General features: G+C 35.4%; 1 protein-coding gene and 1 long non-coding RNA gene across 2 annotated transcripts in view; one reads left to right on the forward strand and one right to left on the reverse strand.

Moving 5' to 3' along the window:
- The window catches only part of LOC141455333 (uncharacterized), a 145,723-nt gene that overhangs the window by 15,857 nt on the left and 106,299 nt on the right, over positions 1 to 23,567 (forward strand). The window lies entirely within an intron of this gene.
- Positions 1 to 23,567, reverse strand: part of Sox15 (Sox box 15 transcription factor) — a 109,964-nt gene that overhangs the window by 3,786 nt on the left and 82,611 nt on the right. The window contains exons 3-6 of the mRNA XM_074130283.1: positions 10,219 to 10,330; positions 8,611 to 8,886; positions 8,456 to 8,523; positions 6,968 to 7,300 (exon numbers count right to left, since the gene is read on the reverse strand). Of these exons, the coding sequence (XP_073986384.1) occupies positions 6,968 to 7,300; positions 8,456 to 8,523; positions 8,611 to 8,886; positions 10,219 to 10,330 (789 nt within the window). The remainder of the gene's footprint in view (positions 1 to 6,967; positions 7,301 to 8,455; positions 8,524 to 8,610; positions 8,887 to 10,218; positions 10,331 to 23,567) is intronic.

The raw sequence follows: 23,567 nt of genomic DNA on the forward strand, positions 1-23,567 counted from the left end.
CTTCTTTTACAATCTGTTGAATAAATCTAATAAAGTAATGTTGTTGCCCTCTTCGCTATTTTTTGGCTTCTTTGTGAAGCGGAAGTACTACGGTTGCGTCAAATTTTTGGTTGAACTTGTATGGAAATTTTTATTTTCATTCATAAGTAAAATATCTAAACATTTTAGTTGAACTAAGTATTTAAAAGCATCATATTGAAGCATCTTAAGTATGTGGGAATTGGCATTGATGTGTATAAGCAACGGAAACGCAATAGTTCGAAAATATTTTTGAAGTGTGACGTATAAATTTTAATTTCCTTCGCTAGGTAAATTATTGCGTTCAAATATTCTACTTCAAGTTTTCGAATTCCATTTTGAAGTCCTCAAAAGTGGTTTTAAGAAAATGGTTTGTATAGATATATACAAAATAAAAAAATGTACAGAATATGTCTGAAAAAAATTGAGAGGAAGCTGTATTTTATTTCGATTGAGTCCTTTCCGGAAACCAGACGGTTACTTAGCGATGTAAATCTATTCAGTAAGTATTATTTTCGATTTAGGAGCCGGAATGCCCTTTGTGCTTGTGTTTGTTTCGGATACAAATTGCGTAGGATTTTATTATTCTAGCCAACCCGTAAGTGCCATATCCTGAATAGATTTTATCTATTTATTTATTATTTATAATTGTTTTTTAAAAAAAACAGTCCCAAAAACGATTTCAACGATTCTCCTTGAAACTTGGTATTATCTGAGTGAACTTATACTTTATTAATACTTTCTCAAGAAAAAACAATTTTGAAGTTATCCTGGGAAAGGTAGTTGGACTCGCCTTCCTTTATCCATTTTTACGTAAGATCTAGACATATAATTTGAACTTGGGCTAAATGAGTTTCTAAATTCAGAGTTTAAAGAAATTAGCGTGACCGGAACTGAGAATTACCGGAAGTTTTTTTATTTCCAGGGAAGCTTGCGCCGCCATTTCAGGGAATTCAATTGATTTGCTGCCTGTTTAATGTTAGAAGAGAATTAAATAAATTGCTTGAAGTATTGAGCGGGCGAGGACATATTTAATGCTTTTTTTTTTTTTGCCACAACGAAGAAGGATTGAGAATACTCAAATATGTCCCAGAAATGCGAATCTCTTGAAAACCAGTCCCAGCTAGTCTTTAGATTTTTTACTTTAGCTTAAACTTTAAGCTTCAACTTTTGTTTGAAAAGTTTTTCCAAATTTTAAGGTCCGTAGGCTTTCGTTTAAACTGACATTGCACTGGATTGAAGCTTTCAGTATTATTAATAATTGAATATATTGTTAAAATGTTTGAATTTTTAAGAAAATCGCTACACCGGAAGTGAGAATCAAGTGAACGATTAATTTTTAGCCTTTGTCTGCAATCAGTGATTAAAAAATATCACTTTTTTTTGGAAATTGTTTGATCTTTTGGAGTAGTTTGAGATTTTTGGGGCGTTTAAGCTTCTCTCTTAAGTAGAAAAGCTTACAGTAAATTTATAGACGATAAAACACCTCGTAGAACTTACAGTAAATGTCCGTCAGTAGAGTGTCGTTCATGCTTTTATTCCCCCCCAAAAAAAAAATCTATCTTCGTAGTAAGCTTTTTTAAACAGAATTTGCATACAAATATATCTTTTTTTCCCAAAATGATATAATATGTATATTTTTCCCAAAAACTTTAGACATTTAAAAACAAAATTCTTTCTTATAAGATAACTATCATTTATTTAATTTTGGTTAGACATATATTATACATTATTTAAGTATATTATAATATTTTCATTTTGGTAAATATTCGGTTAATATTTGTAAATAGTACGCACATATATCTTATACATGTGTGAAAATAATATTATGTAAGATTTTTAAAACAGGATGTGACGTAGTAAACATGTATGTGGTGTATGTACACACACAGACATGGGATCCGGTGAACGGGACGCGCGTCCTCAAAACGAGTTTGTGAATTTTCCCACAGCTTTTCCATTTGTTTTAATTGGTAGTTCGTTCGGTTTTTTTTTTTTTTTTTTTATTCTTTTTAAATGCAAATTGTGGGAAATTTTACAATGTTAACACAATGGCCGAGAGAAGAAATATTGTTATGATGTAAAAAGTGGGTAGAAGCCAACTGCTGAAGATTGTCTCCTGTAAATTGTAGGAAGATTGGTGCTTGAAGAACACCATTGGTCGGCTTAAAGTCTCTTGAATCCTCTAGTTTGTTCTTTAAATCTAAAACCAGTAAATCTTAAAACCCTTGTTCTAATTTTCTATATCACATTATCCAAATAAGAAGTTGCAGTTTTTATCTTTAGTGAATTCGTGCAGATTCTTGCAGTTTAGTTTGTCTCGGAAATACATGTTTTACAGGCTGCACAATAATGAAATATCCGGTACGATTTTTCTCTTAGAGCAGTTTATCTAATTTATTTTTCTTGAATCTTAGATTTTTGTACTTCGAGCTACTGCCTCGAAATCAGCTGGCCGATTTCCTACAAATTTATTATTTGTGTTTTTTAATCTGTTATTAATATATTTAATTGGTGATATCTATAGTATGCTACACTGAAAATGGAACTTTAGAGAGAAGCCCTTCCAAACTCTGAATCGAATTTCCGTGGCAATTTATTATAAATAGAAGTTGGTAGAACTTCTTAGGCTCAATGATTATCATGATTATCGGCGTCACAGCCTCCTCGTTGCTCTTCAGCCAGTCCCCACGATTCAATGCGACCCAACCCTGGCCTAGGACGTCCCAGTCTTCTTAAGCAGACCAGTTTTCCTTCCATAACCTTCTTTGATAAGTACACCACATTTAAAGCGCCATTATTAGAAATATTAACACGATTTTCGTAGATGTTTTACATCACGGATTCAGTACATTTTTGAAAGTATTTTTCAATATTCTAGAATATTTTTCCAAATATAACATAAATCTACAGATGATTGATTATGATTATTATACTTCTGCAGAAAAATACTAAATCTTAGGCTATCCAAGACAGATCTACGAATATATGGAGTTATCTATTTCTATTTTTATCCAGATAAACATTGATTTCCTGAGGGTGTACTCTATTTCAAGGTGCATACAATAAGACAACGATCTTAATATCTGCATTTATTAGCTTTTTCAATGTAATATTACCAATCCAAGGAGGTAATAATTCTCAAATTGATTCACTTGTTTATTTGATTGCCAGTGTAAATGAACAGCATATTGCAATGTTGAAAGGAGCATGACTATTAGAATTTTAGATGTTGACCTTTGGTAGTGTTGACTCGATATGGTCATCAATTTGTCTTGTAACCCCATTTAGGTTTGTCCCATCAAGGCGATCAATTTTATTTACAGAATTCTCATTTGTTTCTTGCTGCTTTCTTTACTACCCATTCTCATAACCACCAATTCGAGCATTTATCCATAACAATACAAAGATAAAAATGATTTTAAATAAACACCCAGCAACCAGAGTTCAATATATTATAAAAGGGTACCTATTAATAGTTTCTTAACTTACTTTCGGTCACATTCGGTTTCCGTCGGACTTTGTTCAAGCGAAGATTTCTTGAACACTTTTATATTTCTTTAATTCCCAAAAAAATCAAGTATGATTCAAATTTGATTCATTCTTTCTTTAGAAGGGATTGTAATTGTAAGGGATAACCAGTGGCCGAGAACCCTTGGAGGTAACAGAAGCTCGCTTATATTATATATGAGAGCTTATATAGAAAGGCATTAGTAGAGCTGTCTCTACGTAAGTAAACACTGCCTCCACTTAATCTTTACATACCTACGAGAAGGTATAATAAAGGTAATATCTATATTTTGTACAAAGGTTAGATTACTTGGGGAATAGGGCTGGCTCTCTTCTCGCCTAGACTCTCTCTCTGTGAGCTAAGGAGTGTGCACAGATCTAGAGAGTCAGAGTACGTCAAGAGGGTGATCATGCAGCGCCACGCCTACGTACAGACAGACACACATACACACATAGCCCAGGACCGTGTGTGCAGCAGTATCAAACAGCCATCTAGAGAGGGAGGTTCTCTTTAATAGCAGGTTAAGCAACCTAACCCCGCCCACACTGCTGCAAACACAAAATTAAATATCCCTAAATTGCCAGGTAATTACCTTCCTCTGCACCCCTCAAGGCTCCTCTCTGTCGTCTTTCTCTCTCTCTATCTTTGTTTTTTTTTCCTGTTTTTTTTTTATATCTTTTATTTCTTATTTATATAAGTTAAATATCTTGGGTGATTTATCGGTTTGGAAGTTATTTTATTTTATTTTTTTATATTAGTTGATGTAGTATTAGAGTTTGAGAGATACTCGTATACTCGCTTTGCGTTCATATCGCGGGGCCACCACACTCCAGTCCCTCTTCTCCACTCTTTATTTAATATAGTCTATATATAATAAATAATTCAACATCTATCTCTCATGTGAATATAAATTTAACGCTCTCTCCTTTTTTGAAACTAAAGGAAAAAAAAGTTCAGCAGAACTTGGAGGTACGGTTCGTTGACCAAAATAAACACACGATAAGATCATACACATACACACGATCGATAATTTGGAAACACAAGACTTCCCAGTAACGCAATACTCGAAGTTTCTATCAGTTTTTTGGATTACATTAAAAGAAAGGATTTCTGAGGCAAATATGAAGTAGCAGTTAAGCTCGACATAAAATCAATTTCCGCTAAGCGTTTTTCTTTTAACTGAGTATCTTATAAGACGTACTAGAGTCGCACAATTCAATAATTAGCGATCTTTAAAGGGCAACTTCCGCCTCCAGAAATACCTAAAGATGAATTTGTATGAGTATACAGCCCCCCCCCTAAAAAGATAAATGCAATCAAATGTTTTGTAGTATTTTGTGTTAGTCGTTAAATATAAAGAATTCTGGTGTGATGTGGCTTTCAGAAAATGTGGCTCGAAAAAACTGAAACAATCCGCGGTAATTTTAGGGTACAGGAAACTCGAGTTTTAGCTCTAATATCAATTTATTTAGACACAAGCTCAAGCTCAATTATCAACCCTCCATTTTAAGTGGTATTTCTAGAAAAATTAAAAGTTATAGGTCTTCGTGTGTGTAAAGATTAAAGAAAATTTAGGAAATCATTTTTGAGTGGTAAATCCAACGTTGCGAAGTGATACCTTCCAATTCATTGATTTAGACCAAAAACTGTTACAGTCAGGTGTCAGTTGGACCTAAACAAATGACCAAACTTGAATTTTCTGTATTATAAATTGACCTCGAACTTACAGAGCTATTTGTAAAAACAATAAAAATAGAGAATTCCTTAAGAGTTTCGAAAAATGATACTTGAGAGAGGATAGGGATATACGAAGATAGCAAGTGAGGGAGAGATCTACTCATAGAATCATGTTAGCGCTTAGCTAGATCCAAGTTCAAAGAATAACTTTATCCAAAACCCTTCTCAGTAATTAGAAATTGAATATGGGATTTGTCCTTAAACTAATTGATCTCTAATAATACTTCCCATACCAACATTCAAGGTACTCAACATTGTTTGCCTTGGCTTTAGATGGTCAAAGAGTTCCTAGAATCTTCATACAAGACTTTTAGGTAACAGAATTCAATACAAGCTTTCCATAACTTAAGGATTATAGACAATGAATTTGAACTTTTTCAAAGAAACAAAGTCTAGGCTTATGGCATTGAAATTTGCTATTCAGCTACTTGATCCCAGTTTTGCGAGCTAAAAATTCCTTGTTCACAATTAAATTCCTTTTTACCATAAAAGTCGCCAAAGAACCAAAAGAACTTAGAAAATTCCTTCTCTACCTAAAATCACACACGATTCCAGAACTATTAAACCATTCTATTTTTAGGACTTTTCCAGATAATACTTCGGAATATCTTAACCTTCAGGACACTTCCTCATAACATTACGACTGGTCTTTTAAGACCAGTGACCTCGCGATCTCCTTTCTGGCAACGATAGTCAATTAAACAGTTACTATCCGCGTAATTTCTCCACTCTAAATGTGTTCAGGACATTTCATATAATTGTTGTTGCTTACAAAGCAATGATGCGCTAATTTTAAGAAAATAGAGAAATAAATTGTAAAATACCCAGAAATATAATTATTGATACGATTCAATTATTGATATTGTTATTATTGTCTCCTCCCAAGAAAATGTGTTAATCATTTTTTATAGACAAAGATCTACTTTAATTATATTAGCTAGAACAGCTAGCTAGGAGGCTGTACCGTACCAGCGATCTTATTAGCCGATAACTTGTACAACATTCAGAGCTCCCCGGCGGCTCTTCAACTATTCTTTACGATGATCCCGCGCCTTGAAGCTCTTTTTAATTTTTATTTTCTTTTATACTCATGCGCATTCAGCTTTCAAATAGTTCCGGTAATTATGTCGATTGTTAAAGTTGTTGTTTTTTTGAGAAGAACGTTTATTTCCAAACAGGTCTAAGGATGTACAATAGTTTCTGCAATTTAGATACGTCTATGGCTATAGGCTAGTTTTCCAATTATTTTCTTAGTTAAAAAAGTTTTCATTGTTGTTGGGGAAATGAGGCTGCATGCGGCATATTCAGGGAGTACGCTAAATCATATAATGGTGAGATGAAAACGACAGGAATATCGTGTACTTAGCTTGAGGTTAGTTAGCCTTTGGGGTATAGATTGATATTGGTAGATGTGAGGTTTGGACGACTGGAATGGAGCTAGTCTGTGTCAGAATGAGAGATAAAAGCAGTTAGCCGAAGTTCGCAGGAATAGCGAGCATTGAGTGGAGTTCAGCTTGTCAGTAGGGGATTCACAATACATCTTCCCGAAAGAATTGCAAATATGGAGTGTTTTTTAATCATTTAACGGACCACAAATGTGTCAACTGTTTTCTACTTAAAGAACTTCGTTCAAGAACCCATCACTTTTAACGTTTCCCACGAAATCTAGTTCAAATTAAAAAACAAAAATAAAGAACTCACCTCTGCTCCCATATTGGCAAGTAGAAGTTGTATAAGGTGAAGCAGCACCGTGATATTGAGGAGGCGGTGCATAATATGTTGGCGTATTACCACTGGTTGCACTATTACCCCGTTGATTGGCTGGCCCGCCACCATTTCCAGGACTGGAATACATCCGGCCAGACGGTGATCCTCCGCCACTAGCTGCTGCTGCTGCCGCCGCTGCAGCACTTCCGCCGCCAAGATTTTGTTCATCCTGTGACGTGGCTATTGGCGGATAAAATGTGCCAGTTACTATGCCCGAATGTTCGTAGGTTGATAGTAATCTCTGATTTGTGCACATCATCACCATACCTGAAGGAGTATCATAAAAAGTGTGAAAAGTAGAAGTAATTAAAATTATCTAACTCCCCTACTGCATTTATTTACGTATTTAAGAAACCACTTCATGATAACCCAAGTCCCAAGCTGAATGAAATGAGGTACCAAGTGGAAAAAAATAATTTTGACTGACTACAACCACGATCAGAACTCAGTTCAAAAGTATTTGTTTAATAATATAATTAGGTTTGCCAGTTGGTTTAAAATCAGACTCTAAATAAAATATATAGTCATTCGGCCGAAAATAAGTTTAGAAGGGATCGTTTAAGACCACCCTTGGTAGCCTTAAAGAATCTTAAGATGAGGTTTTAGAAATGCTGGCGCTGGAATGGTGGTCAATGAGAGTATTATAATGGGACTTTGGGCAGATAATCCCGATTTGGTCGGAAGCCAAAGAGGATCAGTACTGGGATTTAAAAGTTTTAAGGATTTATTGCAATTGGAAAAAACAAAACAGAAATTGTAAAATTTTCGAGCGAAGTACCTAATGGATATCTTTTTGAACGCATTTAAAAACATAGAAAATGAGCACCTGTACCCACCTTGATTAAGTTTCCTGAACCATGTGAGCATTAAAAAGAAAAAAGAAAAAGACAGATGACATGTTAATACAATATCTAACAAAATCTGTAATCATTCATAATGTGCATAGTTCATGCTGTACGATGAAAATAAATTTTTGTAATGAAAGCGTTAGAATAAATTTCATACATTGTTAATATTTGTAATTATGAATGGTAATAACAATTCTAATTCCTAGAGGTGTTAATACATTGTACAAACATGTGTGTTAATGAAGTTAGGTGTGGGGGAAGAGGAGTGTATAAAGTGCAAGTAGCGTGTAATGTTAGACCATCAACCATGTGATTAACACTAACTCGCCACTGCTACCTGCATAATCTCATTCATAACTACGGAAAAATTGATTATTTTCTTTGACTCTCTTTCTAACTGCTTTTTCTTTACACATGGAAATTGGAAAAGTAATTCTTCCGAAAATCAAATCGCTCAAAATGTGAGCTACAAAATATTAAAATGGCAGAAATTATTGAACTAGTTGAATGAAGTAACTATGTTATAGTGTTCAATTTCTGTAGCTATAGTTTTAAGCTAAATATAGTTAGTTACCTTTGGCAACGCCCATCGCTGATATCGTGTTGTTTTGCGGATATGTGTAGCCTCTATAATTTTCATACCTGTTTAAAAATCAGTAATTACTTTAATTAAATATTTCAAAGACGCAATGGATTGAAATACAGGCATTGTCTAGGCATTGAGCTAACCTGTAACTATTGTTCTGATAGTCTTCTTGTCCGGTTAGCCTTAATGGCCTTCCGTAGTCGGCGGCGGCCGCAGGATCCATGGGGCTAGCGCCAGTACAGCCGTCCTCAACGCCCAGTCTGCCCGGCGAGCCAGCCTCACTACTATCCGGCGTGTGCGCGTAATGTGGATATGAAGGCGGTGGAGTTCCACCGTCGGCCGATTGACAAGGCTGTGGTCTTGTCGGAGAACCAGCTCCGCCACTACCTCCACAGCCTCTTTTTGTTTGTTTCCGCCGCCTGGAATATTTGTTTTTTTGAAAGTAACAGTGGAAGTTGTAGATTTCGTAAAAAGCAAGAACCTGTCTTGCAACTTGGAAAAGACACAAACTTATTTCAAAATAAATATCTGAAGAGGACAGACTTTATTTAAGGTCCTGGTTTTAGATCGGCTTTCTAAACAGATAATGAAATCTGGGATAACATTGAGATCAGCAGTATCAGCCGATCAAGACGTCTTGATGATACCATTGCCTCAACTAAATCATCAATTGTCACCGCCATTTTGTCTTCCTTTGGGTGACCCATGCAAAAAATATTAACAACTGCTTGCTTAAAGAATTATCATGAAATTGGATCATTCAAATCGGTTCGCTGAAAGAAGACAGGGACAGCTGGCTAGCAAACCTTCTTAGATTGATGTTAATTCATGGAATAGAGATAGAAAAATTAATTTTTTGATGGATTTGGTTTTGGGGGCGTGAGGAGATTAAATACAAGAATCATGGTCAGAACAGGTTGGCGGAGTAGGGAATAAAGCTGAAGGAACTGCAGTGGTAGCTGATGAGTGCAACTATTTGGGTTTAGCAGAACCACGGCAGGAATACTGTTGTTCAAAGAAGTCTCACATTTCCCAATAAACATAAGACGGAATTCGGATATAAAGACAAATATTCCGTGCGACATAAAAGTCTATTGCAGTTTTCTGAGATGTTATAAGTAGTCAAATAATGAATTGAATCAATTCTTCGCTATTTGTAAATAATTTGTGATGGCGAGCAAAAATTTGCTCAAATGAGTTGGATTCGCTAAACTATAAAGTAACTGAGTACATAAAAATAATTCTTCTACAGGCCCTTTGAGCATTGGTAGTGTATCTAGGCCTATTTATTTAATGCTTAAAACTAAGCAATAAAGTTCACAGTTAGGCTACTCGCTTAAGTTTATTTCGGTTTGATTCCAAAAAATGGCCGGGCAGATGTTGCTGATGGGGTGCAGCATCATATAGAGCTGATAAGGAATAGCCCAATTAGGTTTTGGTTAATGGAAAAGGTTTGCCAGGCTGAATAGTTCTGCTCCTCAGAGGAAAATCTCTCGCCTTTTAGTTTTATCCTGAAGCATGTCTTCTAGCCTCCAAAGACAAACTTGTAGGAGACGTTCTAACCTCTGATAAAGTTTAGGTCCAAGCTTTATAGAATTTAATCTTGATTGAGGAATTGTTGACAGGTCTATGATCTCTTAAGAAGTGGATAAGAGAGGTCTATTGTATTAAATCTTTCTCCCTTGATCTCCGTTACATCCTAATAGTGCTTCTTATTTTTCAATAGTTTAAGTAGACAGAATTTCACTAACCTAGGTCTGTATTTATAGTTAGGATGTTCTTGCATATGAACTACCCGTAACCGTTCCGCTTCCTCCACATAGGGCCTCCTATCCTGGGGTGTTAGACTGCGCCACTTTTTACCTGTAACAAATCACATTTATTTGATTATTCCTCTTTAATTTTACGGGGTCAAAAATTTGATCTTTGATTGCATACTTCACTCTTCAGGGCCCTATTTTTAATTACAGTCTCTGTGTTGATATTATTATTTAGAATTGTTAAAGAATCAAAATACAAATTTTGCAAAAACTAAAAGATCCAGTTACAATTTCCATTAAATTTATAGGAGAAGAAATCTTCTTAGAAATTACGAGGGAGTAACTAACAGCTTAGGCTAGCTGAAAAATAATGAACGAGGCAGGCACACGACTGCATTGTGTGACACTTATATCACTTACTAGTGTCATATTTATTTTGCAAACTTGGTATAAGATTTCAATAAAAAAGAAGAAAATATAATTAGCCAAGTCGGACAGAACTGGCGACCAAGTATTTATTCTAGGAATGTGTAAATGAGGCACCGTCAGGAGAGAAATCTGTGTCACTAGTGTCTTGGTCAATCGATATAAGTGATTGAACCTGCAAATTTATCTATACTAAGATCTCGGATCGGTAAAAAAAATAGAAAACTGTACCAAAAAAGTAGCATCTAATCTAATTTAAAAATAATGATTTAACATCAACCTATTCTCAGACTTTTCCTCTTCCTAGAAGCATCTTTTCAGCACACTGTTCAGGTGATGAACAGTATTGTCTGTGACGAGAGAACAGTATAAGGGGGCCGGCAGTGAATTCAGTCCGCAAGAACCTTAGCTATTGACGCTCTTAAATACAATAAATTAACAATTTTGCAGGACATATTTTGGCCAATTTTTTGTATTTATTTATTTCCTCGCCTAAAGTCCCACACTGGCCATCACCGTCTGAGCTAACTGCGAGATTTAAGAGCGGTACGAAGAGGCGGTTGCGACCCCTCTAGATCTTCACCTTTTTCAAACCCATTATTTTTGAATCTATACCATTAAGAGTGTCTGAAATAATTTTATTTTTCAGGTATGTGGTGGCTCTAACCAGGATTATTCTCATAGAATGTGTAGATTTGCAAATTCTGCCTTCTGAAAAGGTATGTCTAAACTTTGACAATTTTTGGTCCAAATGGTTGAGTACTTGAGGTGCGCTGTGATCTACATTTCCTTAGCCGTGATCCTCAGCAAGTCCCATCCACAAAAGATCTCCCATTAATCGAAATTTATACTTTTGGCTCTTCGTAATTCGTGTTTCTACTGCTAGATACCAAATGATGTTCCGTAAAATTATCTATCTTATTTTTTCATCGATTATTTAAAAGAAAAAAAAAATCAATAATTATCAGAATAAAATTTATTAATTATTCTTGGAGGATAATTCATGAATTATTCATTACAATTATTCATTATTCATAAGTATGAAATAATAATAATAATAATAATAAATTTTTAAAATGCATAACTTTCTTTACCACATGTGTTTTTCTTGACATTTTGTGTCACTATTTATTTTTAGGAAATTAGAAGTTATTCTAAATACAATAGAGGTTATTCGTATCAGAAGTAATTCTGTCTTTCCTGCAAGAAAAAAATAAATCTTAGCTTTGATTTAAAAAATAAAAATAAAATTTTTTTAAAAAACTTCCCGGACATTGTGCGTGGGGGGCTCCCAAGCTACCACTACACCAAACCAGTTTTCAAAAGAAATAGATCAATGATAATCCAAAAAGATCCTACCTAGAAACTTGAGTTAGATTGTGCATCTTTTAAAATGAAGAATCTAAGCCAGCTTCAGAACCTTTGAGGTTATTATTAATAAGATTTGGGGGTGTCTAAAGGATGTGGAGGTACCTGATTTGCCTTATATCTTCTAGGACAACTCTTTAAGTCCTCTCTCAGAAGCAACCTTCGAAACTGCGTACACTAAGATATCGCTGAGCTCCAAATCACCCCAGCATTCTCTTAAGAGTATGTCTCAATTGAATACACTAAACCAGGGATCCCCAAACCAAGGCCCGCGGGCCACATGCGGCCCCCTGAGGACATTTATCCGGCCCCCGCCGCACTTCCGGAAGGGGCATCTCTTTCATTGGTGGTCAGTGAGAGGAGCACTATATGTGGCGGTGCCGCAAAGCGCTGCGTCGCTCATGTACAGTACTACTTCCGATGACGCGGGATGCGGGATGCAGTGTAAAATAACGGCAGAAGTAGGAAGAAAGGCAAAGCACTATAACTAAACCGGACATTGACCATCTCATTAAACAAAGCAGGTCCATAATTCCCACAAAAATACTGGGCAGTTTGTTGACTTAAATTTACTTGTTCTTTATTTGAAATATTCTATTTGTTCCCGTTTTTTTTGTTTTTTTTTACTTTAAAATAGTTTGTTTTATAGTCCGGCCCTCCAACGGTCTGAGGGATAGTGAACTGGCACCCTGTGTTAGATTTCCAATTATTCAAACCTAAAATGCATTCCCTTTTAATCTCCATACTACTTCTCCAAAGGCTGCAGCTATAAGTAATGATCTCATCCTGGAAGACTTTGGCCACACCTTCAAGAACAGAACATTCTCGGAATAAACCCTTGTTCTAACCTGATAAAGCTAAACTTAGGGTGGCTAGTTTACTCCTGTATCAAATATACTCTCTTACATTAGCTCCTTGAGAATGTCCTGCTCTAAACTCTTAATTTAACCTTTATATCGCCTATCGATTCGCTAAAGATTCGTTGTCTACAACGCCTTAGACAATGAGGAAGTAGTAGATCTCTAAAGCCCCATGCTTGGCCTTTCTACAAACACCCTAGTTTTGTCAAACCTCTCGTATATCTATTGCAAGGTCTTAGTCCTACCTTATCCTCCCTTCGATGAAATCTCCTCCCTAAAATTTAAACCCATTTGAATGCTGCTTACTTTATTGAAATTATACTTTTCGTTAAATTTATCCAGTGCTTTCCCAAATTATAAGCGGAAATAAAAATTTCAATGAAAAGCAACAGATGCCTGGTGTTCGAAGCCTTCTTGAGATACATTATCAGCATACTGACGTCATAAACAAGCTTAGCACGTCCCAATTTCCCTTCAACCTTATAGTTTCTCTCTCCCATGAAATTCGTACTTGTAATATAAATGCGCTCGTAATTAACGATCAGATAGAGGAACGTTGAATAATTTATTAAATTAAAAAATTAATAATTCTTATTCAAATTATTGAAGAAATATAGTATTAATTGAATAATCAATTAACTGCATTCATACGATGAATAAAATAGTTAAATACATACGTATATTCTTTTTTAATGAATAATTGTATAAATTAATTATTAGCATGATGTAATGCAACAGTCTATTCGTTACAATCAGAGGAAAACTATGAGTAAACATCACTTATGGGAACATCAGTCCAAAAAGTATTAGAGCATCCAAAAAGAGGCTTCTTGAGTAGGCTAAAAAAGACTTCTTGTAGCTCTACTAGGAGATTCTCGCCTTTTCTTAAGTAAGATCCAGGTTTTTTTTTTCCAATCGAGTCGTTTTTTGACCAGTCATTTAGATTTAAAAGGTAAATGTTCCTTCTATCGCAAACTTTACAAGATATATCTTAGAGATCACATCTGCCTTGCGACTTCCTTCTCCGGTGAAACTCAAAATTAAAACTTACTTTAAGTTGCAGTTCCCCAAAGTCCCTTCCATCATAAGGTTTGGGCTTTATTACTTTTTGTGTCACCTCTGAAGTTGTCTTCTCGTTTTCTCAGAAAAACTGCCGGAAGCTATGTGTTCATCGATTCCTTCTTATTTTCAAATTCCATACAATTACCAAGAAATGCTGGGGATTTACTTCTGAACCAGAATCTTAGCATCATGCATTGTAGCTATTTTCATAGTTGCGTAGATATTGTGTAATTATTAAGTTCAAAATAAAAATTAATAAGACTTTTTTTTTAATCATATAAATAAATGATAGTATAGAGAATTTACATAATCAATACCATGGTAAATATTGTACGCACTCAGTACGGATAGTAGTTTTGGGAGTGTCAACAGCGTTAGCACTGGCGAGTCGAATCTCTTCTGCTGCCCACGCACTCTCTTAGAAACCCCTAACGATGTCTCGCTTCATTCAGCTGTATTCAAAACTGTCAAATTAATATCTACACAACACACTTTTTGTATACAACTCTTAATTTGGCTTAGATCAGAGGCTCCTAGATCATTCATTACTTTTTTTTTAAAGTCATACTGTCGTCTGTAACTTGTTACTAATGTGTTTTTTATGCTGGCCATTGCGGAGCACAATGTTTAGTAAATTAATGCAGGAATTAGTTGAATCAACCTTGATAACTATCATAATATCATGATTGGCGAGGGCATTAGAAATACCTCATGCTAAAAGTGAAACAAACTACACTTTTGGTGTTCTTCTCTTGGATAGTTGCTCGGAGCAGTGAGGTTTACTCAGTTAGGTTAGGATTAACAGAGCTTAAAGTAAGAGAGGGCGATCTTAATCAGCTGTTTAGTCTTTAGAAATCGAAAAATAACTCCTTAGTTTACCAATTTGTCTCATTCTTTCATCAAACCATCACTTTCCATGGAACATTTAATTACAATTGTAGGCAATAATATTTTTAATTAATTCTTTTAATGACAAATAAAAAACTTTAATGCTTTTTTAATTACATGTAATACAAAAATGAAAACATTTTGATATAACATCCGGTAGTGTAATGATGAGGTCTAGTTGATTATATTGTAGGATATTTTAATAAAATGTTCTGTCAGGAGAGAGGAGGGTAAGAAGATCGCTGACAGCGTCAAGATAATGCAGTCTGCTCGACCTGGTGGTGTCAGCTAAGAATGGTCTGCTCCGGAGCCGTCTGCTGCAGAGCGCTCTATTGTATTCGCTTTAATTAGTAAAAACATAAAGACTAACACATTATCCGCGCCTGTGTAGTAAGATAGAGGAAGAGTTCCTTTTGTTGGCCGCCCGAGTGGTGATGGTAGTCTTGTAGTGTTGTTGGCGGTTGTCGGCTCTCTCTCGATGTGACTAGAGGCAAGAGAAGCCAAATGGGGCATCAGAGAGATCTCTCTTTTGTGAAGGCAGAAGACGAAGAAGTTTCTTTCATAAAGCGCAGCATGATATCCTCTACAAGTTCATCATCACCAGCATCATTACAACAGTGTGCGCCTCTATAAGGCATTCACCATAGCCTATTACATTTTTTAACTGTAACTTATAGCCTAATATGTACTAATATCATAGTCAATTCATTCTGCAACGTTGGAGTTCTTGCTCGTGAAATCGAGGAACTATCTAGGTGTTTTTATCAGCAAGTTTCTACACTGTAAGAAAGATCTCTGTTACTCTAAGCCCCAACTTTCTGTTTCAAGGGACACGAATTAGTTTTTTGAGCTAGTATTCCAGACTAGGATGCTTGTTAAGCTAAATTTTCTCATGTTATCAATGGACAACTCTAAAGGCTTAAACAGTGGCGAGAAGTCCAGCTACTATTTTGAGAAATATCTACGATCCTTGGAACTTTATGGTTGAAGTTACGTAGAAGCAGCATGTGACCTAAAAAACCCGTCTTATTAGTTTTTACTCTTCAAGGATATTGCTCCAAGATGTCTCCAAAACAAAAATTTTCTGACTAGAATTGGCCAAATGTCAAAGCTTATCAGTAGTTTATCAATTAGGCCTAACAGTTTATGCAAAGGTCGCGCAAGTTTTTATTCTAGCCAACACTGGACACTGTGCAAACTGTTGCGGAAAAATATCTTTGCTCGTATTGCAATCCACAAAATTTCTTCTACTAAATCAACAAGAGGTCGGCACAATCTGTTGCTGAGGTGTCTTTAAAATGGCCTATCAGATTCCTATCCATTAGACGCCAAAAGAAATGTTCCTAAATATCGTGCTGGGTAGATAGATGTGTGCAGGTATTGCTTTGTAAAGTCCAATACACTACGATCTAGTTGTGATTTCTTTTGGTGACGTAGTTGACGTCAAACCTCAGAATGAAATCCTTCTAATTACTTTCATGTTCTGCGATAGTCGCCATACATTTTTTGTTCACGTTTTTCCTACGGAAATCCTCTTTCTGAGGCTCCTCTGAATGGAAAAAAGGTTAGCTCAAAAACTAAAAGATTGAAGGAACCTCAGATTTTTACATATCCTTTGGGTACCCCCCTTGGAACTAGTCTTGAAGTTAGCGACTCATAACTGGAAGAACTTTTCACGAATTTCTCCGAAAATGGCGCCTTATATTTCCTGTAAACTTAACTTATGTGAACTTAGAGACCTCATTTAGTTCTACCACGCTTGTTTACATCATTTCTCATAAAATGAGAGGATTAGGGGTGCTACTGTAATGTAATGCTCTTTGACTAACGTAAATACCTACCACTATAAAGTTAGACTATAGCGCACACTAGCTAAGCAATGCTGGCTAATCTATTCGTGATAAACAGGAGCTAAAACAATTTGCAAAGAATAAAGTTGTTATCCTAATACAGTGGACAAATTATATCGATTTCGTTTTATGACGATTCTCAAGGAGCTAACTCAGACATTTTATTCGAACTCCAAAATTTAAAAACATGCATTCTTACTAAAATTATCCTCGATTTAGTAAAATCTTACTTTTACAACCTTACGACATGATGAAAAATCCATACGGTAAAGTTGATATTTCCGCTTATGGTTTCATCTTTCAACTCTGTATATTAGCAACAAATTTAATCCTACATTACATTGAAACAGTGCTCGTACATTACATTGAAATAGTGCTCCAAAGAGAAACCTGCCCATTCCCTCTTCCAGAAGTTGTAGACGAATACTTAGTACATTAACTTTTGAAGAAAATGGTTTAGAGCTGTTTTCAAGGAAGCAAAAGAGAAAAAACTCCATTCAAAATTGATGGAAATAATATTTGAAATTGCCCAAATTTAAAGTACCTTTATTATTTGTGGAATAGACGACCTTCTGTTACAACTAACTTTACCTGTACTTAAGTTAGGTGATTAAACAGAATTTTTTTGTGCAAAAATGATACGTCATATTTCAATCAAAATAAATTGGATCGTATGCCCTTCACCCAGATTTCTCTTTATCTTTCATTTACACAAACATAGCTACATACTTATGAGAGTTAACGAGTCATTGAGTGAGATATAAAGAGAACCGAGCAAGCTCGCCTACACTACTTATGCATATTTCCCAAGAGAAACAATTCTAACTAGGAGAAATGCTGTAGGCTGCGATCCGTTGGCAGACACATTCGTTACTCCTCCATAGACACAATCTTATTCACACTTCTTCACGATTACATCAGAAATTCATAACGGATTATATTCTGTCTGTCTGTCTGTTTGTTTTTCTCTCTCTTTGATTATCAATTTCAATTATCCCTCCCGTTCCTTCTCTCTAGTTATTTAAATAGCAATCCCTACAATGAAGAAATACAGCTAAAGATTTAATCCCTCTTTATCACACAATATTTCTAAATGCAGCAATTTCTACTTACATCGCTAATTTTCTCAATTAATAAAATAAGTAGTAAATTTTCTAAAAACCAAGGGTGTACACTTCAATACTTTAAGGCAAATTTATGCGGAGACTTGTGACTAAAGATCACTGAATTGGTGACTAATTTTAAAGTCTCTGCAGCAAGCATCAAGTGCGGAGATCACTCTAACTTTTGTTTATTGAAGGGATTTGATCAAATTTTTATTAAATTGCTCACATTTGTTGGGAACCTAAAAACTAAAATAATCGAAGTATTTTAGAAAAGCTCCTAATATTTAATTCAAGTGCGCAAATTTCACACTTCAATAATGGAACATATTTTATTTCTGTAGCAGAAGTAGTTTATTAGTTTTATTCTCAAATGTGTAATGGTATCTAGTAGGCGGTGAACTAAAATAATTGAATTGTTTTGTGGCCGCTACACTTTTATGTAAATAATTTGACTAAATCAGTTCTAATCTTCTATCACATGTTTTCAAATATATATTATTTGTCAAAAGGGATTCGTTATCAGCTACGATAGTCAGACTGTGCTGGAGTAACTAAGGTCTTGCGTTTATAACTCGAAATTGGTGCCTGTAATGTCCTGGAACTGCTCCAGGTCATTGCAGAAAGTTATATTCTAGTGAGGATATATAGCTGGTGGTGAAATAGAAGAGGTTACGGCAGTCTGTTTGGGGTTGTTTCGGCTTAAGGGGGCGGATATATGGACATAGACGGTGGGAATATTACCCATTTTTAGTATTTAAGGCGCTTCAGCTATGAAGTTATTGATGCTCGGATCTTTTTTCAGTGCGCTGCCGGCTCCGAAAAGTTACAGACAGCGCTGTCCATCACTGGGACTGTAAGCTGTAAGTAGTTCTTAGGAAGAGAAAAATCGAAGGGTCTGCTACTGGATTCGAACCTCTGATATCCGCGTTTTGGTATCCGATATCCGATAATTACTCAGCTAATCTCTTCCCTTATTATTATTATTTACATTCCTGTTTTTTTAACAATTTCTCAATCACTATTCAATAACCCTTTCCTTCTTTGTCACTGCGTTTTCTTTGGCTCAGGCTTGATAAAGATCTTCGCATGTTCACCAGCCTTACCTTGCTTCTTGTCACGTAATTGGGAGTTCATTTCTATTAATCTGTCACGAAGAGCGTCAAAATTGTAGAGGTTTTTGACTAAATGGAATTTGAGAGCCCCCGCTATAGACTTAGAATTGCTAAGAATATTTGGTAGACAGTTGATCACACACCACAGTTTATTCCTATATCTTTACACACTGGTGTTGTATGTGTGCGTTACGAGGGTGAGACAGAGAGGGGAGGTGAAGAGACGAAACACCTCTAGTTATGAAACCCGTTGCTCTTCGGTGTTGGCTTGCCTACACTAAAATTATCATTTCCTAATTATGCCTACGACTTGAGGGACGCCATGACTCAGTCTTCAGTATAGCCCACTGTAAGAACATCGGGACACACCTTATGGTAAATAGTCTCCTCTATACAAGCCACAGACACATTCTTACAGATCTCGCTGTGCAACATCTTTTTTTTTCATTCATTTTGTCAACTGCCTCCTTCCCTCCCACCCTCTGACAATATCACTGCCTTATGAATCCCCTCTCCCTTCTCGGTTTTTTGTTTTTTTTTGTAATACAAAAAAACAAAAAAGAAGTAGCTGGATCAAGTTGGTTTGTTGGCTGGAGGATGCCATTCTGAAACCCCACTTTAAAATCGATTTTTGTAATAAGCTTTTGAAGCAGAAGCGATCAGTTCTAGCTGAGTAGAACCATTACTGTTTTAAGCATGAATTAAATTTGAAGTTTAGGAAGTTATCGTAATAGAAAGAACTTGTGTAAGGTGTTCATACAATAATTCCTTTTTAAGTTCTTTAAGTTCCTAATTACCGCCCTCTAAGCAAACTATCTCATTACGAAATACTTATCTAGCTCTACTATTGAATATAGAATACAATTCCTTTAGAACTCATAATATTTTAATTATGAGTACTATTTATTTTCTCCCCTTTGTTATTGGCCTCTTGAGCTAGCAAATCAGCCTATTACATTCTTCTTTAGTATCTTGAATGTTCATAGAATTATCTTGTTGTTTGTTATGAACTCAAAGAGCTCGGTGTAAATGCTGCCATCATCAGCTGCCAGAATAGTATTTAAATTGGCAGGTAAAGGGACATCCAGTTGCTATCACAGCCCTCCACAATCGTTCTCTTCCTTTAGTATTATTAGCACATTCCAGGATTAGATGGTTGGCGTCTGCTATTATTCCAGAAGTACAGGAACACTGGTGAGATGTTTCCACCCCAATCCCTGGCTAGATGGTGCGGCGAATAATTGTGGTTAAACCTCATTCTAATGAGTGTGCTAACAAACTTCCTATTCCAGTTTTTGTATTTGTAAAACCATGGTCTTTTGGGGAGGCTAGATTGTATGGCTGTGTAAAATTGGCCTTTGATCGCCTTTGACAATTCGATATAACCGCTGCCATTCCGGTGTAGCACTCCGCTTTTGCATAATTTTTAATATCAGAGACTAACATTGTGTATGGCGATTTATGTTGTAAGGAGATTGCATCCTTGGCTTTACCATCCACGATTTCATTTCCTCTCGGACCTGAGTGACCCTTAATCCAAATTAAATGTACCGATTTGCCTTTTCTTATAATATCCTTCCTTTAGAACACGTAATATTTAAATTTTTATATGAAACTATGGTTATTCAGAATAGTTAATAGTTCCAATCCAGTAGTGTTAAATCGTTAAAAAAAAAAGAAGCAATATTTTAAACCAAAAGTAATTACTTGATTTTATTACATTTATAACAAGTGTAATAAAATTGTTATTAATGTTATTACAGACATTATTAAATTTTATTACCTGTTTCGTAGTACCTACTTTTTTTACAGACTTCGTTTTATTACTTTTTTTAAAAAAAGTTATTATTTTAGATTTTATTTAACTGATCAATTTTTTTTTTTAACAAAATATTACAATAATTCAGATTTTTTTATAAAATTTTGGAATTTCTCTTACATTTTTAAATCTTATTAATATTATGAGATGATATGATCGTACATTAAACAGAAATGGCATGTTAGATAAAAGTCTCAATCCCAAAAAAACAATAAGTAAATAGTCTGAAAACAGAAATATGGCAGAATTCATCCAATGGTGACACTCCAAAATTATCCACTAAATTTAAAGAAAATATTTTGAACCGTTGAAGAAAAACCTAAAGTGAAAAACCATTTGCACCTCCCCTGCACACCATTTTTCTCTCATTCAGGGCTTAAAAAGCGGTTATTACCGCTGAAAAAGTTAATAGGGAAAATCTCTTTTGATGGGGAGACCCAAAGTGAAAATCTGGTTCATCCCCCGCCCCATGATTTTCTCTTACAATTTCCTCCCACTTTTGAAAGTTTTCACTTTCCCTTGTTTACTAATTGTAAATGTAAATCTAGTTCCTTTCAAACTAGGTACAATACAATAATAAATATAAACCACTTGTTTCCCTCAATTAAACTTATATTTCCGATCTACACTCAAAATCGATACTTAGACAAGATCACAATACTTCTCATTATCCGCAGGAAGACGGAGTGTGATAATTCCTTCTCGCTCACACGCATACTATGAACGTGTTGTGGGTGCTAGTGTGTGGGGTGGACGTGTGTGCAAGGGTCAGTCAGTGACTAAACAGGCAAACGGTTAAATGAAAGAATAATCTATCTTAACTAAATATACAATAATACTTTCAGTATCCCTAAGTTGGCAACTGTGATCATTAGCTAAGAACAGCTGTTTAAAGAAATGTTTTCGCAAATTCTATCCAACTATGCCTTAAAATTCCCCTATAAAGCTGCAACCTGATCATCAAAAAGTGCACGAAAAAGCGTAACGTTGAAAAACACCCAACTTTGACAATTTTTTTCTCTTTTTCTATAAAAGATTAAATTCCCAAATTTTCTTTAAAGTATAGGACAAATTCTCCTTTATAACTGTAATTTTTTTGCATCAACTCAGACCTAATAGATTTCGAAGAAAAAGTTGCTGAAAATGGGCAAAAACAGCATTTTCAGAAAATGTTGTTCTTCTTGTTACCTTTTTTGTAAACAACGTAGCGCCTAAAAGTGCGAACCGATTTTCATGAATGAGGTGTCATTCGATTCGGAATTTTATGTAGATGTGTTTTTTGGGAGTCTCGACGCTGTACATCGACTGGGAGAGGAGTTAGCCCCCTTTATGTAATAAATGTTTAAGCAGTGTCTAACAACTGATTTGCAATTCTCGAGGCAGGTTCATCTCTACTTCAGATTAAATAAATGCTGCATTGCAGCTTGAATTTAGAGAAGCAAGCGATTTAAGAGTTAGCAGAAATTGCTATTAAAATATTTAATTTAATTCTTTGGTACGATCCTCGCCAGTAATCGTTATAAGAGTGAAATGTCTAAAACAGTGTCCAAAACAGCTGTCTAAAATAACCATCCAAATAAACAAAACTCATTGCCCTGTAGATAAAAACAACAAAATCATTTTGAGAAAGTGGATGGATTTTTTGGAGGGAAAAATGGGATGATTTGGATCAACTACCATGAACTGGAATACAAACGTCAAATCTTGGATTCTTCAGCAAAAATCCTTCTAGTGGCCAATCCAATTCTATCCAGATTTGCCTTCACTTATCAAATTAGATTAGTTTTCAAAGTAGGAAATTCGAGGAACGTTTCTGTTGCCTTCCCCCACTCCGTTGTCCTCATTATTTTATGTGAATTTATGTATATTTATTGCGTCATTTAATTAAAAAGTTATTGTTTTCAAATTAATTCTTCGACTTATTTAGTTAAAGTCTGATATTGATGGTCATTATTTTGTAAGATAATATAAAAAAAATTCACGCGATCTTCCACAAATTACAAGGTTAAAATTTTCTAGACCAAAATTTTGGTAACATATTAATTTCAATAAACATTATACGGTTTATAAAACCACACTCCACATTAAAGTGACACTTTACAGGGTTGCCACTTAATGATGAGATACTTCCGGATCTTAAGCTGCCACTTCCGGTAAATAGATTTTCTCCGTTTAGTACCGGCCAAGTTTCCAGATGGTACTCTACTTCCAACGGGATATTTGTCTAGACAGGGTGCATCATCTTCCAAGCATGCCTACCTGGGCGTCAGTCTCATCTAGACTTAGGGCTGCTATAACATCAGATATTCTGAGTCGCGCGTAGGAGATTTCCGTTCCACAGCAGTCTCCCCCCTATCAGTCATCTCTGAGTACAATAGATGTTTTATACAATCGAAGTAATGGCGAAACTCAAATGTAATATAAAGTCAGAGCTTGCGAGGATTTTCTGTTCTGGAGTTAGAGTAATCGCACACATTCGCCAACATTTAAAAAACTACCAGAGCGGATGTGAAAACTTACGTGTTGGCGACGAGGCGGAAGCACATATTGCAACAAGTTCATTTATTTATTTAGCAGCAAATAAAAAATAGCTTCACACTGGTTTCGAATTGAAGATCTCCCACATTACAAATCCTCGCTTTATAACCACTACACCAACATACTCTCCTCTCTCCACTCTTCTTGTACTAGTAAGAGAAAGTAATTGTGAACAATTACACAAATTTCTCTTACTACAACTCTTACAATTCTAAAACTACAAAGTTTCTCTCTGCTAAAAATGTGAACGGTGGCCCAGTTTGAAGATAGAATACACATTATCTGAGAGCGCAGATTTCCTCTCTCCATAG

Source organism: Rhodnius prolixus, unplaced genomic scaffold (assembly GCF_049639745.1).
Source record: "Rhodnius prolixus isolate KJV_2025 unplaced genomic scaffold, Rpr scaffold_4, whole genome shotgun sequence".
NCBI classification, from domain to species: domain Eukaryota; kingdom Metazoa; phylum Arthropoda; class Insecta; order Hemiptera; family Reduviidae; genus Rhodnius; species Rhodnius prolixus.